Source organism: Salminus brasiliensis, chromosome 22, assembly GCF_030463535.1.
Source record: "Salminus brasiliensis chromosome 22, fSalBra1.hap2, whole genome shotgun sequence".
NCBI lineage: Eukaryota > Metazoa > Chordata > Actinopteri > Characiformes > Bryconidae > Salminus > Salminus brasiliensis.
In genome coordinates this window covers 20,017,536-20,036,952 of record NC_132899.1, presented here as the reverse complement: position 1 = coordinate 20,036,952, position 19,417 = coordinate 20,017,536, and the positions used below count along the sequence as shown (strand labels likewise).

The window sequence follows — 19,417 nt, the reverse complement described above, 5'->3', positions numbered from 1 at the left end:
AAACTGAACTGGGACTGTTTGGAAGTACTACCACTGGACGGACTTGGATGCAGTGGGGACTGAGATGCAGGAGTGAAGAAACGCCTCCAGTCTTCAAAGATCTGTGTTTCAAGAGGTTTCTTGCTCTATGAGGACAAAGGTAACATGAAGTTTCTGCTGGTTTCTGCTAATTGGTCAAAATTTGTTACTGGATGCTTTAAAATGGTTACTCTTCTGGATTACTCTACACCCATCATTAGTATACTACAGTACCTTCAATATTTGGAGAACAAAATGGTTAAAATGGTTATTATGAACAATAATCTTATGGTTTTGTGATTTAAATGTTTGAATTGAAACCTACTTCTGATTCCTCTCACTGCTGGGGAGTTAGCTCTCAGTGTGCATGGTCAGGACTTTGTGACCTCAGAACAATCCTATAGCCTCTGATTAGTATCTGGAGTATCTGGAGCACCATGGCTGGCCAGTCGTTCCTGCTCCACATTGCCCTCGCTGCACTACTTGGGTGGGCCTCGCAGGCCCAGGATGAGACGACCACAGACATGGACCTGCAGCTGGCCAATCAAACGACTGACCCCACAGTGACCTCAGTGACCGCAGAAGGAGCTGTGGCATTGGGCTCACCAGAGGTGGAGGAGGAAACGGTGCCGTCCACAGGGACTCGCTGCCAGGGCTACTACGATGTGATGGGCCAGTGGGATCCGCCGTTTAACTGCACGGCGGGCATCTTCCTTTACTGCTGCGGCACCTGCTTTTACCGCTTCTGCTGCCAGTTCCGTCAACAGCGGCTGGACCAGACCTCATGCTCCAACTATGACACGCCCATTTGGGCCAACACAGGCAAACCAGTGGCCACCATCACCGAGGGCCAGTCTGACCATGAGAGGGACCGCACCCACATGATTGTCTACATCATCTGTGGCGTGGTGGCCATCATGGTCCTGGTGGGCATCTTCACCAAGCTGGCCCTGGAGAAGAGCCGAGGTGGTCAGAATGACCTCAGTAACTCAAGGTAAGCATTTGTTTGTTTCACACAAATGAATAAAAAAATATTAAATAAAATATAAAACAAAAATAAAACATCATGACATCATCAAACATCAAAATGAAAGGGGCTCCAAGTTAGGCAGGACCTTTCTAGTGACCAATAGGCAACTAAGAGGGAGTCTTCGTGGGACAGTCCTACAGAGGACCTGTCCGACCTCAGGTACGGCCTAGGCTTTTGAACGCAGCTAATGTTTCCGTGTGTTAGCTGATATAACAGAAGGGGCAGTTAGTGTTCTCCTCCAAGCACGTTTAGCTCTACAATGACATTGCGTTTGGGACAGTTTAAAAAGACGAGGTGGTTGCTTGACATTAATTGAAGGGACTGTGGGCTAGCCTTCACCCTCCCTCACATACCTAGTGGGTAAGTAATCAGTGAACAGACCTGTGTGCTATCTGACATGCAATTATCTACAAAAATGTACAAACGTACATAGCTACATAGTACTACAGCCGTCTCAAAGCCTGAATGTTGTGTGTATGTTGTCGTCTGTCCCTTTTTTTATTGGTGGCTTTTATCATCCCTTGTTTGTTAGCTAAATCTTAGCCCTTCTACTGTTCTTACTATTGAGGGTGGTTTTAATGATAAATCCCCTGCAAGAGATACAGCTCTGAGCTCTATAGAGGGCATTTTGTATATATATATATATATATATATATATATATATATATATATATATATATATATATATATATATATATATATATATATATATATATATATATATATATATTTATAATGTCTCCCTCTGCTGGCCTCAGTGTGGAGCTCCAGCTTACATGAGCTAAGCTCCGCCCTTCACCTGAGGCTCATGTCCAGCACACAGGTGCTGTGTTCATGATTGGACTGATTAGGACTCCTCTGAAGCATGTCAGTTTTGGGTGCTCCTTGTTTATTCTGGTTTTGACCCTCTGCCCTGGACTCTGACTCAGAGGATGGCTTTGCCTGTGTTGTACCTGCCTGCCTGCTTGTTTCCTGACCTCTGCCTGTCCTGAAGATGAGTATTGCTATAGTCCTAATTAAGTCTTTCTGCACATGCAGCCTGTCTCAACCCATATGTTACAGTATAGTCAAATTCAGAGCAATTACATGATACCTGTTTACCGAAGTTACTGGATTGAGCTCTTTTAAAGATGCTTTAAGTAGCCCATGTCCTATATTTGCCCCTTGTGTTTGTTGGTTAATGAACACAAACAGCTGTGACTGCAATCTACCCTCTTTTTTATGTAGAATCAAACTGGCTGTTTTTGTTATTGTACCATTAAGACTGATATATGCAAATAAGCTCTGTACTGATTGCCTGCCCCCCCCCCCCCCCCCCGCCCCACTGCATTGTGCATCATTCAAAAAGCAGTCCAGAAATAAACAATCCTTCAGCATGAGTAGGCTGAGCTAAACTGCTCAAGGCTGAATAGAGGATATGTGTAAATGAGCTGGTGTTTATTATATTGCAAATACAGTAAAGTGGAAATGGGCTGAAGGGTGGTGAAGTGGTAATTATGAAAAATGTATGTATGCTTCCATGATGTGGACCCCTCAATGTTCAGTGAAAGAAGTAACCCCTCCTATTCACTTAATCACCTTTTAATTTACCCCCCCCCCCAGCACCTTCCTGGTCTCTTCAGTTCCTCATTCTAGACCGGCCTTATCCACTCTCTCAGGCCAGTCTTTGCTCAGATCACAACACTTCTGTCTTGTTCATTTAAATACTGGAGAGCTCTTTCTCTGAATATTGACTGACTTGTCAGGTGCAATAAATGCAGAAAAAGGTCATTCATAATTCTGCCAGAGTTTTCCCCTTGCTCAGCGTTTTCAGATTGGAACTGCTCCAATAACGTAAACACCTTTTATAAGGTGAACACGGTTTTGTGGTGACAAAAGAAACTGGCCTGAAGATTAGTACTTCCCTGAGGTTAACACCTCTCTAAAATCGCACACTTCCCACATGCTGAACACTGCTCCCCAGATTAACTCTTCTTACAAGATTAAGAGTTCTCTCAAGATTAACATGCCGCACAAAGATTAAACAAACTTCTCTCAGGATTAGTTTTTCCTCCTGCTCTCTCTGCTCTTTCGCTGCTCTCTGAGGAACCTTTTGTCAGAATCCCTCACTCCGCTTCCAGTTGCTTCTGTAGAAGCTGGAAAAGCCAAAGATGGATAAGGACTGTTTGTGTTGCTGTTACCTATTTAACTTTCATGACCTGAATATTTTTAGCACAAGCTGTCTCTTAAAAGACAAGACAAGAGGTCATGCAGGATTAGATGTGAGACACTGCTGTTCACCTACTGTATCTATCGCTATACCTTCAGCCATGTGTTTAGTGGGATTGCAGTGCTGTGATTGGACTTTCATTGGAAAGTTGTGCATATCTGAGGGTTAACTAGTTGTGGGGTTTTTCTTCTTCTGGGGTCTTGCTGAAAACACACTCACCAGAGCTCCAGACAATACATGTCCTGCTTTGTCTCTGCTATGTCAAGTTTGTCTTTTCTATATCGAGATCAACTTGACCATTTATTCACCAAGGAAAAGCTGAAAGGTTGCATTTGGTAAACTTGTGCATCATATCATCAACTTCTTTGGCTGTTTAAGTTACAAGTGAGATTGTAGTGTTTTACTGGTTTTTACGTGATTCCTTGGCCTTACAACCATTTATGTCATAGATTCAGGTCAAGTCATTTGAGCGTGTTATGAACTCTCAAATGCCACTATGATGCATTTTGATATAGTTAATACTGTACCTATACAACCCCATTGAACCCCCTTCCCCTACTAAAGCTGATTGTACCCCTTTTTCAAATACCCTGTACCCTGTGACTACAACCTCTCAGAATTTTCTTTTAGGTATTATTGGATTAATAAATGCAGACCTGCCTGTGTAAAACTGAATAAACATAAAAAAAATATTATTCAGATAATGCAAATTTGTTGGCAATTTCAGGTCCAGAATACATTCCAAGTATCTAAATGGCTGGGGAAGCTACTGTTACTCCAGGACACAAGCCAGTAGAGTGGTTTAGGTAATTGGAAAAAAAATATATATTTGTTTCTGGACCTGGATTTACCACCTCTTATGCTGGTACATAAACAACTTATAAAGTGAATCAGCTGTAATTACAGACATTTAAATTAATGTTAATGGAGACATTTTAGTGCAGAAGACCAAACTCTCTGCTCTTCTGGAGTAAACGTTAATGTAAACTTCTTATCATTGTATTTTTAAAGCAATTTAGTGTAGATGGAAATGATTCCAGTAGCATTGTAAATCCCTGGAAAAAGTTACAATGAGCAGCATTTTTAAAAAAAAAGAAGAAAACTGTAACAGTAATCCAGAGCAAACTCCCTGATACTTAAACAAAGTGCTGTGTTTTGCAGGTCAGCTGGACTGGGTTTTACTTCCTTTATCATATTACACGCTTCTTCTGAACCCAGTTATGATTGAATACCACTGCAATGCTTTAGAATTGATTCTAGTATTCCAAATCAAGCCAGAAGGAACATCAATCTCCGATTCTCCAGTTTTGTTTCTAAGGGTTTAGACCAATAAGCAAGTTGGGTGTGGTGGGTGTCATTAGCTATACCATAATATACCATAAACCTCAAAGCAGTGAATTATAGGTTTGCCATTCAGTGTCAGAATGTGTATCATTCTGTGTACTCCATCAATGACATTTAAGGGTATGAGTGCATGGCTGAGATATTGGATTGAAGAGAATATTTGGCCATGGGCATGAGTGGAGAATTAGCATGTCAGGAGGAGTCTAGAACATTGGTGTGTATGCATGTCTTCTGATGTATCACATTATATAAAGTGAGGTGTGCTGTTACTCTTTGAAAGCTTGAAGTGTTAAAGAGAAGATCAGTGACTCTTAAAAGGTATTAAGGAAAGACTACACATCCCCATCTCAACAGTCAATTCAGAAAACCTCATTTTACCCCCAAATAGGAGCTTTATAGTAGAAGGATGTCCCTTAACTGTACGTTAATGTAATGATTTTTGCACTTTTTGTATTGGTCCGTTCATCAAGTTTACACATTAGAAAGATCAGCTGGTGTTTTCCAATGGTGTAAAAACAATAATGAGGTTTGATAGAACATTGCCGGTATACTCTCAGCTGAAATGTGAGCACATCTCTCTCTCTGACTTTAATGAGCAACACTGGCAATGTGTGCCTTTGCTGCTGGGTAGTAGTGTAACTCAGCATTTGAGGGGGGGGAGGAAAGGAAAGATCAAACACATGAGTCAGTGTAAACCTGCCACGTAAGAAGGAAAAAACACTTTTTGGAGCTTTTTGGAGCCAGTGCATGTTTGTTTGCTGCTAGACCCCTCAGCTGTGGTTCAAAACTGCTTAAATGCATTTGACATGAATGGGAAGTGGCTGGCTGGGACACTCAGTGTGTGAGTGATCATGCGTGTGTATCGAGGTGTTTTTGCCTCTCTGATTTGGAAGGCGTGCTGTCTCCTGTGTGGCCGTGTCACGGTCGGGGAGCATTGACATTTTCATCCTCCTGGCCCCCTGCCTGCCAATCCCTCCAGTCCATCCTTCTTAGGCCCTCTGAGTGGTCTTTGGGCCATGGTCCCTGACAAAACCTTGTTCATCACCACACTGTCTTTCTGACTTTTTTTTTTTTTTTAATGAATCGTTGCCTCCTACGGCATGTGTCTGACCCCTGGATGCTTGGTAGCCCCAGGTGGACTGAAGGAGACAGGATCCAATCTGTTCTAATGGCCAAGATGAATTTACAGATTTGCAGTTTTCCCTCAGTCACTTTGGTGTCTTTCTTTAATCATCATGAACATTTGCACAACAGTGAATGTATTTCTCAAAACAATTCTTGTATGTATGTAATTAACTATGAACAAGATATTGCTAAGCATTTAGGCTATTAACAATATGTCAGTATATACTACCAGGCAAAAAGTAGTTTTACTGATGGTTTGGGCTGGACAGAGTCTAGATATAAAACCTTTTAGGGAAAATAAATTGGTCCCATAGCAAACACAAACTAGCTTGGCAAGGTTGTTTAACTGTTGAGAGCAGTCAGTGCTGAGTGGAAAAATATTGAATCTTCTTTCTGTAAAAGGCTGCCAGCAAGCTTACATACAAGACTTTATAGAATGGTTAACATCCATCACAGAGTTAATTTGGTTCATTTAGTTTGATGATTTGATGTAAACTACCTTGATCTGGGCTTGGCCCAAAATGGCAAGTATTTTCTAAGGGCTAGAGTTTTGATGGCATTGATTACTGTATAACATATATTAATTTCACCAGCACGCAACTGCACATTACTGTGGATTGATTACAGAAGATTAGGTAGGATTCACAGTTTGTACTGTAATTTGTTGACTCACCATTTCATTGCTATATAGAAAATACAAGACCAGGCCTAATTTTCTTGTCAGAAATTTAAACACTGTGTACTCTGTCTGTATTTGCTTGCCACTTGAACATTCTGGAGATGCACCTCTAAGGTATTTATAGAGAACAGATTGATCATATGTTGATCATAAGCTCCCCTTCATCAGTGGAAGTCATTGGTCATATAAGATCGACTTCACAGGTTTTGATTGCTGTTTTAGCAATTCTGAATGTAATGACTTAAGGAATGAAATAACACCTAAATGTTTTGGGTGAATGACAATTCAGCAGGGTATTGTTTAATACATTTTGATCAACTTGACAAAATTGATTTATAATGTAGAAAACAAGACAATTATACAAAAGCATTTGTATGATTAAGCCAATGCATTTGCTATTAGTTCAAAATGAATGAGAAATGTCTTTTTATGATTCGTCTATGATGAATAGTTTTGAGAAATTCAGGTCTGATCTAAAGAACCAAAACAGCTGGGAAATTGTTTAATAAAAATGTATTTGTGGCAAAATTAATTACTAACTTTATATAATGTACCAATATTGTCAGCCAATTTTGCCATATTGGCAGAAGTAATTAGCAGGTCCACATTGATAAATCAAGGTAAACAGATTGAAAACAGTTTCATTCAGCTACTCAGGCAGAGTTTCCACTGGGCTCCATTCAAATAGCTAACTTTGCTAGCTCTGCAGAACATCACGTCTTAGCTTAGCATGGTAGCAAGAGAAATACTGAAAAGGTCATTTAGTACACAGGTTTCACCTTTTGGGAAAAGTCCTCTCTCGCCAAATAAAAGGCAGATTTTAATTGTCTGTCTGTACCTATAGGTCAATGGTCTGCACGATTAGGCAGAGTGGAGATAGTCCAGCCTCAGTCAAGAAGTGGAGAGGTATTGCCACGGTATATTGTAAAGTGTTCCTACCCCTTTGTTCTAGCAGCTCTGCATTTCACTTATGTTATTAACTTAGAATTCTTTGTAGTTGGTAGACAAACAAGTATTTTAATGTAGTGAGTAATATCAAGTCAATTACAGTCTGATCTCCAAATTTTCAGCCAAAAGATCAGTGGGATGAACCCAAATCTTTAGAACCTGACTTTAAACATTTTAGAGTGTATTCAGGGCTTTAGTGACAAATCTGTGAATAGAGGAAGAATATTGTGGAAAATCACGGCAATCACCCAGAGTTATGGTACATCAACCCTATGTTGTTAGTTTTAAGATAATTGGATTTAAAGCTGACCTTGCATATTTGATGGTCATTGAATGTTTTTGAGACCAGTGAAAATTCAGTTCAACTGTATTGTCACTGTACTAATACAGGCTTGTACAGTACAACAAAACACTGTTGGGCTCGGTGTCCCCGATCGGTGACAACATGGTACAATAGTGCAAGGACAATAGATAAAATGGAATAAAAATGTAGACCGTCGATGTTGTGTGTAGTGAGTAAAGGCAAAACCTCTAACCACTGGAATAATCAGCCTATTTGGATGTTTCTATGTGGGATCATGTTCAGACTTTTACATTTTTACCATTTAACTGATGCTCTTATCCAGAGTGAATCACATTTTGAATTAATGGATTATTTTACACAGGTAGGAGTAGTTGGGAGTAGTGCTCAATGACTCTTATTGGTTTGGAACTGTTTTGTTTGGGCAAATCAGAAATCCTAGTGGCATAGGGAAGTCCGTGCTGTTACCCACTAAACTACAAAATGGTATTGACTGTGGTAGACTGTCAAAATGAGAGGTAAAGATGGCCAGATGGACATAAAAAGACTGATATGACATGCTGATTGTTCTACTGTGGAGAAGCTAATTCAGATATGAATAATTTGTGATTGAATAGATGAGGGTTCAAAAAGCCATGTTAGTATGCTAATACGTCACTCATTTGTTCTCATTAAATCTCTTCAGATCAGCTCTCATTTCATGTCTCTTGGCCCATTGCTTTCACATGACGGAGCTGCTTTTGAACCGCATCAATTTGATCCATGATGAACCACTCAGAAGTACTTCATTAAGCAATGTGGAGGCTTGGACGTACGAGAAAGTAAGATGCAGCATAAACAGTGTCGTGAAAAGTGATTAATTAAGATGATATGTAGAGTAAGTGACTGGACTTTGGGCTGGAGGTTTATAATGAAGGCTCAGGATGAGCATGACTAATAAGCTATCTCCGAATGGGACATGAAGAGAATAATTTATTTCCATTCGGAACCAAGAGAAGGGCGACTGATCTTTCTGTAATTGCACACGATACGGAGGGCTGAAAGTAATTGCCGATGAAATCACACCATCCAGAGTCTGAGAGGGTGCCATTTTACAGGATGCTAGAAAAATGACAAGACTGCTGCTACGGGCTTTCGCTAGACCGACTGTGCTGTCATTTTATTACTCTCCCCGAATGACTGAGGGTATAATTATAGAATAAAGATGAATGCGACTACTAATTGTTGCCACTGTTCAGTGCTGTGCAATTACAACCTATTATGTTCAACTGTGAAACAAGCAGATCATTTGCAAACATGAATCTTCATTAAGCTTCAGTTGTTCTCACCAAATATGCATTTACCCATTTACTTTTGAAATGTTGGTGAATGTGTTCCTACAGAGAAAAAAGAAACTGCTACGTGCAGTAATCCTTTAAGAAGGTGCCACAAAGGGTTCTTTAAGGAATGCCACAGAAGAAACACTTTTGCTTCCCTTAACAATCCATGTTTGAAAAAGCTTTGAAAAATAGTCATGTAAAAACCTTAGGACACCCCATGAACCCCATTATCTTTTTAAGATCTTTAAACATGTGGACGCTTGATCTTCATTTAAACAATCCTGAGATGGAGATACTTTTTCTGAAGGCCTCAGAGAGCCTTTTGGATCTCACTAGCCCCCTTCAACAAGAAAACTGCTTTTCTATCAATTATGTTTTACAAGTGACTTGACTCTATGTTTTTGACAAAAAGATGTTTGTTCAGATTTACATGTTTAGTTTTAGTGAGTTATAAAATGTACAATTTCAGGAAGATGAACATGGCTAAAGCTTCTCCTCCCAATCTAAAGTCCTATAAAATTAATCTCTACCTTGTCCATGTTTTTACAACATGTCTCTGTAGCCCTCCACCAACCTGTCCCCTCCCTTTTAACCTGGTCATCTCTCATTCCTGGCTCCACATATCCAAGGGGAACTGGCTTGCTGCCACAAAGCAGAAGCCACCTGAACCACCAGCCCAAAACACCTTCAAATTCTTCCCTTTCTTACAGTCTTCTCCCAAAACATCTTAAGCTGAAGGCACTGTCTGATGTGGGGAATTGGCTCCAGAGAGTTTAAATGTAGAAGATTAAATGTTCATATGTTTAAATGCATTGAAAAAGACAAAGGATTTCATGGGGTGTCCTAGCTTTTTTTATATGGCTGCATAAAGAAATGGTGCATGGTCCAAAGGGTTTAATACCAAATGATATGTGAGGGTTCTTAAAATCTGAGAGTCCATGAAAACCTCTTTGAGAACCACTGCTTTTGAGTTTTGAGGAAAAGGAAAGTGCTTTACACCAAGGAACATTTTAGGTACCTTTATTTGTACGATGCAGGAAAGACAGACGGATTAGAAAGACTGCTATTCTAAATGTGTGCTGCTAAATTCATGGACAGAACCATGTTAATTATGAGAGCTGCACCACATAATTTAGTTTGTACTTTCCGCAGTGCTAACTTGCATCAATTGTGAACACTGGTTTCTTTGCAGAACACAGTTTTTGACCAAAAAAAGAGGCTGCAGCAATTTTAGCAACTTTAGTATCCATATCAGCAAAAGTGAGGGAGGCCTACGGCACTCCATATTTGTGAGTCAGAAAACATTATCTGCATAGTTTAGGGTAAAAGAGGAGAAAAAAAAGACATGAGTTGGAATCACCCCCCAGAGAGGCACAAAATACTATGTATCCAGACAGATCTTCACATTAAAGACTTAGTGAAGACTTAGATCAGCAGAAATGTGTATGTTGTGATGGAGCTCCGTTCAGTACTTCTGAGATGAGTTGCAGTGGCGTTGTGATCCAGAACTAATCCTCCAACTTCAGTACCTGACCTCACTATCCATATTATATGGAAATCTGAATCTAAATAACTGTACAAATACAGTGAGGATCACAAGCTTGTTTTTAATATATTACTCAGACAGCCCCAATTCAGACAGCTTCAGTTTCCCCAGCCAGCACAGCTCTCCTCCAGGCTGCTACTTGGCAGCTGGGCTTTAAAGGATCTTAGGAAGGACTAAGCAATGCCATGACCTCTGTTTCTCTTTCTGTCTCATCCCTTGCTCTCATAAAACTTTATGGCCCTCTAACCCTTAAAAACAGAAGCACTTAAAAATAAAGGTTCCTAGGTGGTTCTTGGCTGGGATGTGAGGATGTGAACAATATGTGCAATTTCTTTAAACTTAAAGTTGAGTAAGAAATTGTATTCTTAAAAATAGTGTCCTTGGAATGGTGCCATAGCATGGCTGATGCCATGGAAGAACAATGTTTGCTGTCCTTAAACAATGGTTTATTAAACTTTTTTTTTTCTTCAACTTAACTTAAACTTTGCTATAGTGCAAAAATGTGAATCTCCAGGGGGTCTCAGAAGACCAATTAGAGTACTGTTGCCTTTAAAACAGCTTTTAGAATTATTTTGATGTTCCACTCTCCTGTAATGGGGAGAGTAGCACCACTATTCTTGCTACTCCCGACTCGACGTGACAAAAACTGCACTATGAAACTTTTGGGGAAACGGGCAGTACAACACTCTCGAGACCTCTACTACATGTGTCAGTTCACATGTTTCTTTAACTTTCAAAAACAATGCTGTCTCAACTTATCTGAAATGCGTCCTTCAGTGGCAGCTCAAAGTGCCAATTCCACTTCTTGGAGCCCAAGAGTAAGAAATGCCAATTATCGCATAATGCTGCTTTTAGAACCAATGGGTGGGGGGGAATTTGGGGTACCTTTTAAAGGTTTAAAGAATCTTTGTTTAATGTAGATGTTCAAGGTTCACTTTGAGGGTTCTTTAAAGAACAATCCATTGAAAGGCCCTAAAGTGTGTTTCCAGTAGTAGCACTATCTTCACTAGAGTTGAGGTCCTAGACTCATATGTTTTAGATATATGTGCCTAATTTAGCTGGCAGGAGCGGTGTGATGTGCTTAGTAAGCATTGCGACAGCATTTATGATTTATTGATCAAGGGAAAGGAGAGAAGTCGTCAACACTCAGCTTCCAAATGCAGAGGAAGGAAATGTGCAGGCTTCCCTAAAGAGGATCTCCATGCTGCATAGCCATGGTCATTGATCCGAGCTTTTTGTTGATCAGCAAGCAGCGGCACTCAATTATCCAATTGACTCCCACAAACCTGAACCTCTTTCTTCTTTTTTGTTGAAGCTAGGAAGACAGGAAACTTTCCTTTGATTCCTTCTGCAATGCCTGGATGCATAAACTCATGCCACCCCCACAGTCAGTGAGTGTGTGTGTGTGTATGACGCAGCATGGTGGCTGGAGACAGAACTGAGTCAGCTTAAGTCTGAGTGAAGGGAGTGGGCCTATTGGGGCCCCTAATAAGGCTGGACTCAATGATTTGTGAATCAGACCATAGCAAGCTAAAAATAATCACTGCACATCCGTTACATTCTGGGACAGTCTTGCTGGAGCCCTTCTTCGGCCCCATCCTCACATATCTGGATGTTTTTTAAAATGTCTTTTTTTTTTTTTTTTTAACCTATATAGTGAGCATAAGTCATGAAACTTCAGGGTCTACACACAGACAGCTCTAGAATTCCAATTTCAACACGTAAATATTGTTCTATCACAGATTTAGAATCCGTAATTTTGTGTCTTGCCTAGTACACTGCATAGGGACTCGTCTGGAAATTGGGAGCTAACATCTGGGTTTTCTTCCTCCTTCATTCTGTATTTTAATGTCTCATTCAAGGGTACTTATACAGGGCTCATACAGGGCTAGCAAGCTTATGCTAAGTGTTTTTGTCTCTGTGTGGATGCAAATATTTTCCAAAAATGAAGGGAGGAAAATCTATTTTTTTCAAATGTCCGGTGTGTGGACAAGGCCTTTATTGACAGTTTGTGTATTTCATAGTAGGTAACAATGCCACCCTCCTTGTGGCAGATTAGGGTTCAATTCTTTGGCTGGGCAAACAAACCATGCTACACCCATAAGGCCCTGTCCACTCATGTCCAGATATTTTTGAAAGTAAAAGTTTAAATAAAGGTTTTTCTCTGTCTCTGTTTCTGAGAATATCTCTGCAGCAGGGGCGATAACACCTCAGAGTCTGGTGTTTCATTCCTGTTTCATGAAATCTCTACACAAAAACCTGTTCTGAAAATAATGTGCTTATGTGGATACATTTTGAACATGTGGACAGGGCCTTTGAGTCCTTGGGCAAGACTCTCATGATAAGAACATCAGTCAACCACTATAAATATAAATGCAACCCTCTACACAGGATGAAATTACTGCTGCTCAAAGTGCTCTACACCTTAGACAACTCCAGAAGAGATCCCAGTGATCGTTAGGACATCCTTCCTTGTTTGATGTTTTTTTTTTCTGCTTTAACGCATGTAACTAATCTCATGGACAAGAATTCCTCGCCATCATTACTTGAACATGCACCTGCTAAGTAATGCTAGTGATGTCTGGTCAATACAGTTACCAAACTAACAGCAATCATATTATGCAGTATTAGGACTATGCAAGTCAAGACTATTTGCAAATTGAGCAAAAAATCAATTTGCTAATATCAACCTCTTTAATGGACCAGGAACAACCAGGCATTCACCCCGCTGTCCTAGAACTGAAGTACAATCCAGTTAATTTGCATAAGTCTTAAGATATAGTTATCACAACTCTAAGAGATTTAATACAATAGGAAAGTGCAGTTCCATGTTGTATTATTCACTGTACAGGTAATATGTTGTAATGCTTTAATTAAAATCGCAAGAGTATCACATGTTAAACCTTATTGTTTAGTAAATGAATGGACCACAATGCAAACTGAGTAATTCTTAGGTTCTTAAGTGCATAATAAGAGTAAACCTGCCTGTGGGGCAATTGTTTAATCAGCTGCGTTTAGAGGAGGAAACGTATGTAACTGTGCATTCTATGTACTCATGTTATTCAGACAAGATGAGAGCGCAGCTGTTGAGGAAAGCCCTGCCCAGGGAGCCGTTGGACTGAGCTCCCCAGTGAGATATGCAACAAACAGATGATGTTTGCCATTATGTGTGAGTTTTGGATTAGCTTTACTGTCTATGACAGAAGGATTAAACATGAGTGTGATGGCCTGTCTGAGACCGCTCACGAGAGCAACATACTGGCTGACCTTATCCTAACAAATTACTGTCCCTCTCTACTTCCCTCCTCTACCATGTTTTCCCCTCTCTTGTCCCCTCTTTTTTTTTTAAACCCCCTCCACCACTTAGGTGACATCAGTGTTGCACATATTCGTACTCTCATGCCTCTCTGATGTGGTGTTGTCCTTATTTTGAGCCTCAGTGGCCTACTGCTGCTGGCAGTCTCTGACCAAGGGCAGCACGCTTATGTTCCACAAACACATTACATCTCATCACGGCCTTATGTGGGCCAGAGGACATGTCGGACAGGTCTGGGGGCTCACCAGGGGATGCTTGAGCAGGCTGCAGGAAATAGTACACAAACAGGACAAAACATTGCCCGAGAGAAGAGTAGCTATCCTAGATTTACAAGCCTGACTTGTAGGAGGTTACTCTGCTTGAAAGAGCTTGGCTTACAGATTGAACTCAAGCGCTCACTGCAAGATAATTTCATGTTTAAAAATGATACAACTTCAATCCCTTTTTAGTGGCTATAAAATAGTGTGTGTGTGTGTGTGTGTGTGTGTGTGTGTGTGTGACCTATGCGCATATGATATTTTATGATAATATAAGAGGTTGTTCGATGTCAAGCTTGGCCTGACTTCGCGATTACTGTCACAGATGTCACCATGAACAAATGTTCAACAAGAATCTGATCAACTACATAAAAAGTCCAAAGAGTGTGTATCTTAATTTTGGTCTACAGACAATATTCTGATAGAATTCTGTGCTCTGCAGGACTCTGCAGGAGCTGCTGAAGCAGCCAGGTGGAGAGATGAGTCCTGTGGATGGAACGGTCAGCAGCATTTCCCCTACTGGAGCCAATGGTATCTCTGCTAGGATGCTAAGGAGTCGCAGTGGTAAGATGGATGAAAACTACACCTTCTCCCATTCAAAGATGTGACACTGTGTCCTAACATACAATGAACACCAAAAGTATGGAAGTGAGCAGTGATTGTTGACTGTGAGTGATTTCTAACATGACAGGTTTCTTAACGTTTTATTGATTAGAGCTACAGGGTTTTCCAGGCACTTCTAGAATGCACAGGCACAAAGTACATCTATACCTTCTCATTCAGGCAATTATTTAATTAGCCAACAGTGTAATTGTGATTTTGAGCGTTTAGGTATGTCTAGAACTGGTGATCACCTGGGATTTTCAGCAAAATCGGTCTATAAAGTTTGCTCAGAATGGTGCAATAAAGAAAAATCATCCAGTGAGCTTTTAGTTCTGCAGACGAAAACACCTTGTTGAGGAGAGATTCTGTACAAGTCATGCTGAAGTTATATATGTGTTTTGACCCAGAATGCTTATATATATATATTTCTTTTTTTGTTCTTTTTTTTTTTAAGTAACTCTATCGCAGTAAAATATTTGACCAACAACTAAGGTCATGCATTTTTCTTTATAACTGTTTGCAGGTTTAAATCAGGTAACACAGATAATCAGGACAGATATCAAATCTATATTTTAGCTACTAAAATGACGTATTATACAGAAAATGGCTATTCTATGCAATTGACATTATGCTAATAGATGTCAATTGTATGCACAAAATAATGAAAATTAGACCATGTAATTATTCCATGTAATAGTTGAATATACACATCAGATGGTGAAGACTGTCAATAATGTTTGGGATGGAGGTAATTTTAATTACAAATTTATTTGTAAATTGTGTCTAAACCAATCATTACTAATAGTAGAAATTAAAATGGAATTCTTTTCAATATATAAGTAGGTTTATTTTAGGAGATAAAATGTAGCAAAATGTACCCCAGTTAACCAAATGACAAAATTAGATCTCTTTTTTGTGTCTTAACCATACTACTGTTCCTCTAAGTTGGCCTGTAGCGTAATTACTATACCTAGCGAGTAAGAGAAAGTATTTGTGCATTATAAGCTGACAGAGAAGCTAATTCCAGCCTGGGCATGTATAAAGCATCAACAGTGCCATTAAACACTGAAGGGAGCTGTGACTCTCTCTGTGCATCACCTGTCACAGAGAGATGCTTTCCTTCTTCTGTGCATGCATGTATGTTTGCCCGTGTGACTATGCCTCCAAGCCATGTGAAAGTGACCCGTTCCTGAGTAACCTTGACTGTGTTTAGTTGTATGTGTGTTCAGTGGGCTGCAGGTCACGTGGATCTTTCAAGGATAGTTTGTGTGTGTGTGCAGTGTTAGAAAGTGGTCAAGTTCCCTAGCATTCTGCATGCGTATATGCTTGTTCCCCGTTATCTCTTGTACGCAACCTTCACAAGAATTATAATTCGAGGAACCAGCTGGGACCAGCTGGAGAGATAATACACTTATAATCTAGTCTCCTGCTCAGAGCTAGGAGAGGGAGGAAATGCTTGGCCTGTTAACATCTACGTGAGAACACTTCTATGTGCAATGAGCAGAGGTGGATCGAGCAAGTTGTATTAGTTGTATTCGTTTAATAATGGCTCAAGCAGAAGTAAATATAGCCTACACCCTAAATATGGGTTCTCCAATTGTTTTTTAGTTAAGGTCAGATTCGTTCTAGAGTGAGTGACTGACTGATGAACCTTGTTAAAATGTGCATGCGCAAGGCCTGCCTTTTGTTTGCCTAGAAAAGACATTTCCTCGTACTGACTGTCTAAGGACTACATTTGTCGCAAAGCTAACAGATATATGTGCTGCCTACAGGAGCTGTAATCTTAGGTAAGGTGAGGTTGTGTGTTCTTGCTTGACATTATAGTAAAGGGAAGTGGTTGGTGTGGCACAAATGCCATAAAAATAAAAGTAAGTGGTATGAAGAGACACTGTGGCATTATTGTGTGTCAAAGTTCAGAGCAATAGCTGCATTAAAAGTGTGGCAGTTGTCGGCCTCATCCCAGCATCGCATCACTATCACGCCTTTAGCATCTCTACCGCTCTGCCCTTGCTATCGCAGCGTTAGTCTTGCTACCATGCCTGCCGCCGACCTCACCCAGCATTGCTACCATTGTGGTCTAATCACTAGCGCAGAATTAGCATCACTACCATGCTGACTGCCAGCCTTGTCCAGCTTTTTTATTTTTTCACACTGTTTGTCACAAGCCATGTACATGAGGTACATAAAAGCTAATAGAGGTACTTTTATGCCACAAAAAAAGAGCTTATATTATGGGCCTGAAATGCTGTTGATTTTATTCTATTTCAGCCAATGGCAGCCTGGCCAAACTGGCTTTTTACAGTTTTTTATCTGGACTGTTGATTTGACAGCATGTTTGTGTGTGTGTGTGTATGTGTGTAACTCTGCTTATGTAAAGTGTAATGGAGGTGCAGATCAATTGTATCATTCAGCATGACCCAGTTTGTCCAGATGCTCTTGTTAGATTGTAAGAAAAATAAATAGATTGAAATTGAGGAGGAGGAGGAGGAGGAGGAGGAGGAGGTAGACGAAGAAGAAATAAACATGTTCTCCGACTAATAACTGCGGTATGAGGAGAGAATCCTCATCACTATGCTGATTGGTCCCAGTTGCACATGCAAATAAAGTTCGTGCCAAATCTACAAGCTTTGCCCATGCGTACATTCCTTCTCTCTTGCGTTTTTCTTACTATTTCAGTATTACCTAATTTTCCTCCTCTTAACCCAGAAAAGAACACCCCTACTTCGTTTGTATGTGCAGTCAAGGTCGACTCATCTGCACGAACTGGCATTTGCTGGATTTGTGCACGGTTAAGGCGTGGAAGGCTTCAGACCAGCAGTTGATGTGGGATTTGTGGTGATATTCAGAGTCTGCGAGCAGCTTAAAGAGGCATACTTTCCTCCCCTCTCTATGGTGCGGATTTAAGTTTGGCTCACTGAGGGGTTTTATGTGTGTGACTGTACACATCTTCTGTATACTCCCCGGTTTGCCCCAGTAATGGTGTGCAGATTAGGGAGCGGCGCGGCCATTGTCATGGGGGTTTTTAGAGCGCTTGCTCCGGGAAGGTGATGTGTAACTCTAGGGTTCAAAAAGCCTGACACCTCTGCACAGAGACTTTGATCTTCATGGGGTTAAAGAGGCAAGACACTGTGAACAGCAGCCTGCCACACTGCTTCATATGCAAAGACAGGGATTTACGCCTGTGGGTAAGGGCCCACAGGCTGTGTAATGACTGGCCATCTATAGAGACATGACCCAGTAATGAAAATTTGTGTGTTTTCATTTTACTGGAAAGTGGAGCTGACATTATATTTAGCAAAGCTTTAGCTTCAGCGTTTAGCCCTTTCTCACATTAGCACGCCATGCTTTTAAACTCCAATGTTAAACAATTTTTTACGGTTTTACAGTATGATTATCTGAGCCACCATCAAGTCTACTTGATGTACACATACCTGATCACACGTGCTGTATGATGTTTTAATGAGAATTTCGGTTGCCAAAAGCAATTATTTCACACTCCTCTTTCTTTTCCAAGACGTCAATATATAAAAATTTTGAACAGCAGCGATTATATTCAGAAAGATTAATTTGGGTTTGTACATGGCATTTTCATCAAATTACTGTCATGGCTCTATTAGGGTTATATGTGATCTGAAAAAGACATCCACTTCTTAACGTCTGTTTTTGGGCTAATTACAGTCCATGATGGGCCAACCAGACTTAGTCCAAAAAAACAACGTTCATTTACCGCCTGGTGCGGAGTGGCCGTACACCATACACCATGATGGTAACTCACTAAATGTCCATGCCTCAATGTCCAGTGTCCCTTAAACTCATAACAAAAATGCAACACACATTTATTAAACCATGCTGCAGGATCAACTCGCCAATTAAACACGAACCCCTGGCTAAGAATCAACCACGGGCTGCGTAACTCAGTCCGGTCAAAGTAGATTCAGATTCTATCCAGATACAAAATGCATTTTCATGCCAAGTGTGAACAGGCCCAAAGTGTTTAAGTCCAGTTTTACCCCAGAAAGCCTTTAGTTTTTGAAGTGTTTCAAAAAAAGGTGTTTGGCACCCCCGTCCAGGTATCTGTGTGAGTAGGTGTGTGGGGAGAAAGACAGAAAGAGAACAGTCTGGGGGTCCTAGGGAAGTGAGTGCATGTGTGCTAGCCTGCTATCGCTAGCAACACATTAGTGCTAAGTGTTTGACATCAGACCACAGGACGAATTTAAAATTGTATACCAAATAAACCACCGTACTGCCCAGTACTAGCTGCTAGTAAAATAGAAGCTTTTTCACATTGTTTGAATGCTACAGTTCAATTATTTTGGCCACAGTCACCAAGGGTCGAATCAAACAGGTTGCTTACTAGTTGGTTTGTCTCTAGTTATAAAGTCTGTCGATATAACGCTTGATCTTTTTAATTGTCTAGAACTGTAAGCCAAATTCACATTTCTCATGCAAGTGCACAATAAATATAACATCTTAGACATTGGCCAAGAAGATTTTATGAATCTATGGCCATTATATGTTTTGTGGTAGCAAATCCAAAAATGTGGCTTAATGTCCTACCACAAAATAAGTAATTCTTTCTAAGGTGCATTTAAACCCGTGACTGGTAACTCTCCGCTCCAGTGAATTTCCAGCAAGACGTCCAGAATAGCATATGTTCTTCACACTCTTGCGGGTTAGGATCTGTTTGTAACACGAAGTGAGAAGATGCGTAGATGAAAGTTC

General features: G+C 40.4%; 1 protein-coding gene across 1 annotated transcript in view; it reads left to right on the top strand.

Moving 5' to 3' along the window:
- Nucleotides 1–455: 455 nt before the first annotated feature.
- The window catches only part of shisa8b (shisa family member 8b), a 32,438-nt gene continuing 13,476 nt past the window's right edge, over nt 456–19,417 (top strand). Inside the window, exons 1-2 of the mRNA XM_072668164.1 lie at nt 456–1,012; nt 14,535–14,656. Coding sequence (XP_072524265.1) covers nt 456–1,012; nt 14,535–14,656 — 679 coding nt within the window. The remainder of the gene's footprint in view (nt 1,013–14,534; nt 14,657–19,417) is intronic.